We start from the raw sequence: 6,956 nt of genomic DNA on the forward strand, positions 1-6,956 counted from the left end.
ACTGACACACACTTCCACATTGAAAAGCCACCACACCCTATATGCCATGGAGTAATGAAGTCAGATCTTAACTCTATTGCTACACCACCAGTAGTTCATAGCATGCAAGATCCTTTTAGATGTGGCAACACATAAATGTACATCTTTATGAAATGAAACTATTGACACAGCATTCATCATATCTATATCACCGCATTCTCCCTCCATGCAGTAGCTCCAGAACTCCTGCAACTTCAATCCTGACACTCTCTCCTAATTTGCAAGGAATACTCACAGCTCGGTTTTCATGTGCTGGGTTTGGTGAATGGCGTTGTTTCCTCCCTTTTGCTGCAACCCCCTGCCCTTTGCTGGCCTCGGTAACCTTTCTGGAGGAAGGTATAGGTGGCCTCATTAGCAAGTTTGCAGATGACACTAAGATTGGTGGAGTAGCAGATAGTGAAGGGGACTGTCAGAGAATACAGCAGGATATAGATTGGAGAGTTGGGCAAAGAAATGGCAGATGGAGTTCAATCCAGGCAAATGTGAGGTGATGCATTTTGTTAGCGCCAATTCGAGAGCAAACTATATGGTAAATGGAAGAGTCCTGGGGAAAATTGATGTATAATGAGGTCTGGGTGTTCAGGTCCATTGTACCCTGAAGGTGGCAACGCAGGTCAGTAGAATGGTCAAGAAGGTATCCAGCATGCTTTCCTTCATCGGACAGGGTATTGAGTACAAGAGTCTGGATTAGAGTGGTGCTGGAAAAAGTACAGTAGGTCAGGCAGCATCTGAGCAGCAGATAAGTCAATGTTTCAGGCAAAAGCCCTTCATCAGGAATGCTGATGAAGGGCTTTTGCTCGAAACATCGATTTTCCTGCTCCTTGGATGCTGCCTGACCTGCTGTACTTTTTCCAGCACCACTCTAATCCAGACTCTGATTTTCAGCATCTGCAGTCCTCACTTTTGCCTATTGAGTACAAGAGTTGGCAGGTCATGTTACAGTTGCATAAGACTTTGGTTTGGCCACATTTGGAATACTGCATACAGTTCTGGTCCCCACATTACCAAAAGGAGAGGGTGCAGAGATGGTTCACCAGGATGTTGTCTGGTATGGAGGGTGCTAGCTATGAGGAGAGGTTGAGTAAATTAGGATTATTTTCATTAGAAAGATGGAGATTGAGGGGGGAACCAGATTGAGGGCTACAAAATCATGAGAGGTATAGACAGGTTGGATAGCAAGAAATATTTCCCCAGAGTGGGGGACTCAATTACTAAGGGTCACGAGTTCAAAGTGAGAGGGGAGAAGTTTAGGGGAGATATACGTGGAAAGTTCTTTATGCAGAGGGTGGTGGGAGCCTGGAACACATTGCCAGCAGAGGTGGTCGGGGCGGGATGATAGTGTCTAGACAGATACATGAATGGGCAGGGAGCAGAGGGATACAGACCCTTAGAAAATAGGCGACAGGTTTAGATCGAGGATATGGATCGGCGCAAGCTTGGAGGGCCAAAGGGCCTGTTCCTGTGTTGTAATATTCTTTTTCTCCTGCCTGTCTTGCCCCTTCTTTTGCAGCCCTTAACTGCTCCCCTCCCGTAACCCCATCTTTGCAGTTCCTCTTTCCATAGTTAGGGGTGGCACGGTGGCTCAGTGGTTAGCACCAGCACCAGGGACCCAGGTTCAATACCCCGCTCAGGTGACTGACTGTGTGGAGTTTGCACATTCTCCCCGTGTCTGCGTGGGTTTCCTCCAGGTGCTCCAGTTTCCTCCTACAGTCGAAAGATGTTCAGGTCAGGTGGATTGGTCATGCTAAATTGCCCACAGTGTCCAGGGATGTGCAGAGTAGCCACGGGAAATGCAGGGTGATGGGGATTGTGGCAGAGGGAGTGGTTGGTCTCAGAGGGATGCTCTTTGGAGGGTCGGTACGGAACCCGATGGGCAAAATGATCCTCTTCCAGTGTAGGGATTCTAGTATCCTATGGATTAGCCAATGAGACATACAGAGCTGAAAAATGTGTTGCTGGAAAAGTGCAGCAGGTCAGGCAGCATCCAAGGAGCAGGAGAATCGACATTTCAGGCAAAAGCCCTTCTTCAGGAATGAGGAGGGCTTATGCCCGAAACGTCGATTCTCCTGCTCCTTGGATGATGCCTGACCTGCTGTGCTTTTCCAGCAACACATTTTTCAGCTCTGATCTCCAGCATCTGCAGTCCTCACTTTCTCCAATGTGATACACAGTACAGGATTACAGGGATGGGTGTGTGTGTGAGAGTGAGAATGAGTATGCATCTATGTGTGAGAGTGATTGTGTATCTGTGTGTGAGAGTGAGTAATTGTGTGTGTGTGTGTGTGTGTGTGTGTGTGTGCATGTATTTACGTGTGAGTGATTGTGAGAGTTTATCTGCTCCATATGTGAGAGAGAATGAGTGTACCTCTCTGAGTGTGTGGGTGCATGAGAGAGAAGGTGTTTATCTGTACCATATGTGAGAGAGAATGTGTGTGTGTACGTGAATGAGTGTGAGTGTATGTGTGAGTGCGTGTGAGAGAGTGTTTATCTGCTCTTTATGTGTGAGAATGAATGTACAACTCTGTGTGTATGTGTGTGAGAGTGTGTGGGTGAGTGAGGGTATGACAGAGTATGTTTGTGTGAGTGAATGTATATCCACATGTGTGAGTTAGTATACATCTGTGTGAGTGTGTCTTAGGGACTGCTCCTTCTGGTTAAACATGGTCATGAGGCTTCACTCCGTGACCTGCAGGAGGCCTGAAGTTTCCTCCCATGGACACCCTGATAAGCTGCAGATGTGTCCACACCCTGCTGCTGTTCCTGTACAGAGAGGAAGATTCCCAATCCCCGACACACAGCGTTCCAAAACGGTGCTAACATTCAGACAGTACGAGCTGGTCCCCAGGTACCAGGCCCCAGTGAACGCACAGATGTTCCTCAGCCTGCGCTTGAACAACATTTATAAAAAACACAGCGTCCTTCAGATATCCCAAATGCCCCACACATTTACAGCCAGAAAATCTCTCAGCTCAATCCCTGTTGGGTACAAACAGCTCCACTTCAGCCCCTTCCCCCACCCAGGCCCCCACTTGCTGGAGAGAATCTTCAATCATAAGCTCACTTGAACATCCTGGACTCTTCAGCCCTCAACCAACTTCACACAACAGGAGAAAAAAACCTCTCATTTATTCCACCAATGCTTCAAACATTCACTGAAACATTCCCACGTTTTACACTGCACTGAGTGCTTTAGTCCCTGCCGAGACTGTGGGGGGGCGGGCACAGCATTTCCTCCCCCCCCCCCCTCCCTCGCCCCACGCCAATTGGCATCCTTTCTTACCTTCTCCCTCGAACCCACCCCCAGGATACATTTCCACAGGCCCAGCTGACTCTCCAGTCCCAGGTCATCCATCCTGAGTCATCCTGCGGGATGATTGTTGTTCAACTAGGGGAGGCATCACAGTCCATTACAGTCAGCCTTTCCTGGAGAAGGGGAAGGAAGGAGCTGCACTGGGGACGAGGTGCTGTTAGTGAAAGGGGGAGGTCGCACGATGTTTTCCTTTCGGCTCCCATGCCACTGATAAAACCCCTCCCTGAGTATGGGGCCCAAGGTCTGACATTTTGGGGGGGGAGGGGCGGGTGTGTGGTGTGGGTGCCCCCGGCTACCTGTAATGCCTGGTGTCCCGGATTGCTCGGTCACTGGGGAGCCGGTCACTCTCCTGCTGGTTGAAGGCGTGGCGTCCGTAAGGATCGTCACCGGGCTTGAGGGTCTTGCTCGAGAGGTAGGCCTTCTCGTCAAAGGCCTGCGCGTGAGCCCCATCGAGCCACGGCGGCCTGGTCACCTGGAACAGAAGCAAGACGGTCATTTCTCCGGCTCCTGCCCACAGCCTCAGCCCACCCTCTCCTGTCCGTTTCTGAGACGTAGTTCCCGCCTCAGAGTGGAGTCGAAAATGCCTGGCATATCCTTCAGTGCCCACCTTCACCCCTTCCTGCCTTCGACTGACTTTGCCCAGTCAATCACCATGGTTACACCTGCAGATTGGATGGATCAATGGCCTTCTTTTTAATATCATGTCCTGGTGGGGGGAGCATATTGGGAGCCAGACCAGGAGCAACCTTTCACCTACTATCTCCAGACGGAATTACTGGGATTTCCGTCTGTATCCTCACAACAGGGGTATTTGCCTATGACATCCAGTGCAAAGTATAGGATGGAGCAAAGCACATAATCATGGCCAAAGCGATGGGTTAAAAATCCCACCCCCCACCCCCACACACATTTTGGATTAGAGTATTGGTTGGATATCTGAAGGAAACCAGGGTTAAGATCTCACTGCACAGACCAGGTTTCTGCTGCCTGAAACACCGAGGACTGAAGGCATGATCTGACTGAACAAGTCAATGGAGGTAGACACTTACAGAGAAGGAGAGAGACTGGAGGAGGAGCCCATAACAAGGGGACTTCAACTTGCAATGAAAGCTGTCATCCATTCAGGGCCAAGCACTCCTCCACACAACCGGGACACGGAATTCTAAAACTCTTTACGCTGAAAAATGCTGCTACCGTCGGGAATAGGAGCAGGAGGTGGCCATTCGGCCCTTCAAGCCTGCTCTGCCATTCACTATGATCACGTCTGGTCATCCAACTCAGTCCCCTGTTCCCACTTTCTCCCTGTAACGTTGATCCTTAAGCACTCAATCTAAACTCCTTGAATGTTCTAGCCTCAACTGCTTTCTGTGGTAGGCTCACTTCTCTCTGGGTGAAGACCTTTCTCCTCATCTCAGTCTTAAATTGCCTACCGTGTAACCTTAAACTGTGACCCCTGGACTCTCTGACCATCGGGAGCATCCACCCTGCATGTAGCTTGACTACTCTTAAGAGTCATACAGCATGGAAAGAGACCCTTCAGTCCAATTCGTTAATACTGACCTGGTTTCCTAATCCCATTTGCCTGCATTTGGCCCATATCCCTCTAAACCTTTCCTCACCATGTACTTACCCAAACACCTTTCAAATGCTGGCAGTGTACCGGCTTCCACCACTTCCTCCATACCCGCACCACCCTCTGAGTGAAAAAGTTGCCCCTTCATTCCCATTTAAACCTTTCCCCGCTCACCTTAAACCTAAGCCCTCTAGTTTTGGACTCCCCCAGCCCGGGGGAAAGACCTATGTGAGAAATGTGACCCTCTGGAATTTTGCAGGGTTCTCTGAGACCCACTCTCCCTCATTCTTGAGAGTGGGACTGTTTTGAGTTTGAGAGGAAATTAAACCTTCCATGCCTGAGATTGATATTTTACTTTGTCTAAGAGTAATGACGGTGAAAAATCAAAAGCAGCGACGTGGGGTGAAGGTCAGCCATAATCTGACAGAACGGCACAGGAAGGTCAAGCAACCAAGGTTGAGATGGGAAAGGTTTAAGGCAGTTATGTAGAGAGGTTTCATGCGGAAATTTATATGGGAATGGTACAAATTATACAGCCATGTCCTTTGGCAAGCACATCGCTCAGGCTCGCTTGCTGACTGCTCTCCAGGGACGAGATGTACAAAAACCCTGCATCGTTTAACAAGTGGAAAACCTCAGATAGGCCCAGTGTGAATTGACTCATCTCTGCCTATGAAAACCATAAAAGTCAGTAAATGTTTTTTTTTTGCTTTCGCTGTGCTTGCTATGAGCTCAGCCGTTCGATCTTGCCCTTCGGTGGGAGCCTTGGACAACAACAACAACACTGCATTTATGTGGCACCCTGCGGAGCGGCAAAACACATCTCCAGGCACTTCCCAGGGGCGTTGCCAGATCGGGTTTGACACCCAGGCTCAAAAAGGGAACTTTAGAGCATGGTCAAAGAGGTATAGGGTCTCGAATTTCATGGCGGGAGAGACAGAGAGATTGAGGAAGGGAATTCCAGCACTTAGCACCTCAGGCAGTGGCGTGATGGGATTCGGGGAGGAGGGGAAGTGGGGGAAGAGATTGGAATTGGAGGAGAGCAGGGATCTCGGAGTGTGGCGGGGCTCGGGCAGACAGCTGTGGTGAAGAGTCATCTGGACTTGCTGTCTTTCCATGTGTGTGAGCCTGACCCGTTGTGATCTCCAGCATTTAGTGTGTTCAGTGCAAGGTAACAGGATTGTTCTGGCACTCCAGGAGGAGGCCATTCAGCCCATTATAATTTCATCAAGCCCATTCCCTAGTGCTAATCTCCTGCCTACATCCCTGCACGCCATTCCTATCCAAATAATCACGCAAACCGAGAGAGAGACAGACAGCACACGATATCCATAGCCATTTTGCTGAACTGTTTTTTTGCCTCAAGACATTTGATGGCCGCGATAGGGAGGGGTGAGGCCGGAGAGGGACAACAGGCCAGACCTTTTACCGCTGAGGTTCCGTCAGAACACTTAGTGAGACAAAGCAGGCATCACAGGGGAGACGGAAAGGACTGAGTTAGTGCAAACTGCGGCCTGTTGATGCCTCACTGAAAAGGCAGCTGGAGTTTAATTTCCAGCAAACGTAACCTAAAGCTGTTTGTAACAAGCAAGTGGATGGAAGCCAAAGAATTAAAAGCCTGCTTTGTCAGGGATTAATCAGCTTGCAAAGGGAGACAGGTCGGACATACAGCATTGCAATGGAGTAAGGCGGCTACAGAGAGAGAACAGGTCTCCCTGTCAGCCCAGTCATGCTGGCATATCCCAGCATGCCCTACGTGCCAGCGGCCAGACCTGGCCCTGAGGGCCCAGCTTTGTATACTCTAATCTCTGGGTCTGTATAGCCCCAAAATCTCATGACAGAAAACACAGATGGGAGCGAAGGTCCGATGGGAGGACGGACACGGGAACAAAGCGCCGAAAGAAAATGGGGCATTTCACTGCGATTGGGAAGGGTCTGTTTTTCTTCGCCTGCAGTGGGCAGCGCAGAGGCTGATCATGATCCGCTGGGGCTCGGCAACTGACGGCGTTTGATTTCCATCGTCGGGATGTGAAT

The 6,956-nt window shown here is 49.8% G+C and overlaps 1 protein-coding gene across 1 annotated transcript in view; it reads right to left on the reverse strand.

The window, feature by feature from the left end:
* The window catches only part of galnt16 (UDP-N-acetyl-alpha-D-galactosamine:polypeptide N-acetylgalactosaminyltransferase 16), a 91,212-nt gene extending 87,367 nt beyond the window's left edge, over window positions 1-3,845 (reverse strand). Inside the window, exon 1 of the mRNA XM_060828637.1 lies at window positions 3,646-3,845. Coding sequence (XP_060684620.1) covers window positions 3,646-3,845 — 200 coding nt within the window. The remainder of the gene's footprint in view (window positions 1-3,645) is intronic.
* Window positions 3,846-6,956: the final 3,111 nt, after the last annotated feature.

The sequence above is a fragment of the Hemiscyllium ocellatum genome, chromosome 8, assembly GCF_020745735.1.
Source record: "Hemiscyllium ocellatum isolate sHemOce1 chromosome 8, sHemOce1.pat.X.cur, whole genome shotgun sequence".
NCBI lineage: Eukaryota > Metazoa > Chordata > Chondrichthyes > Orectolobiformes > Hemiscylliidae > Hemiscyllium > Hemiscyllium ocellatum.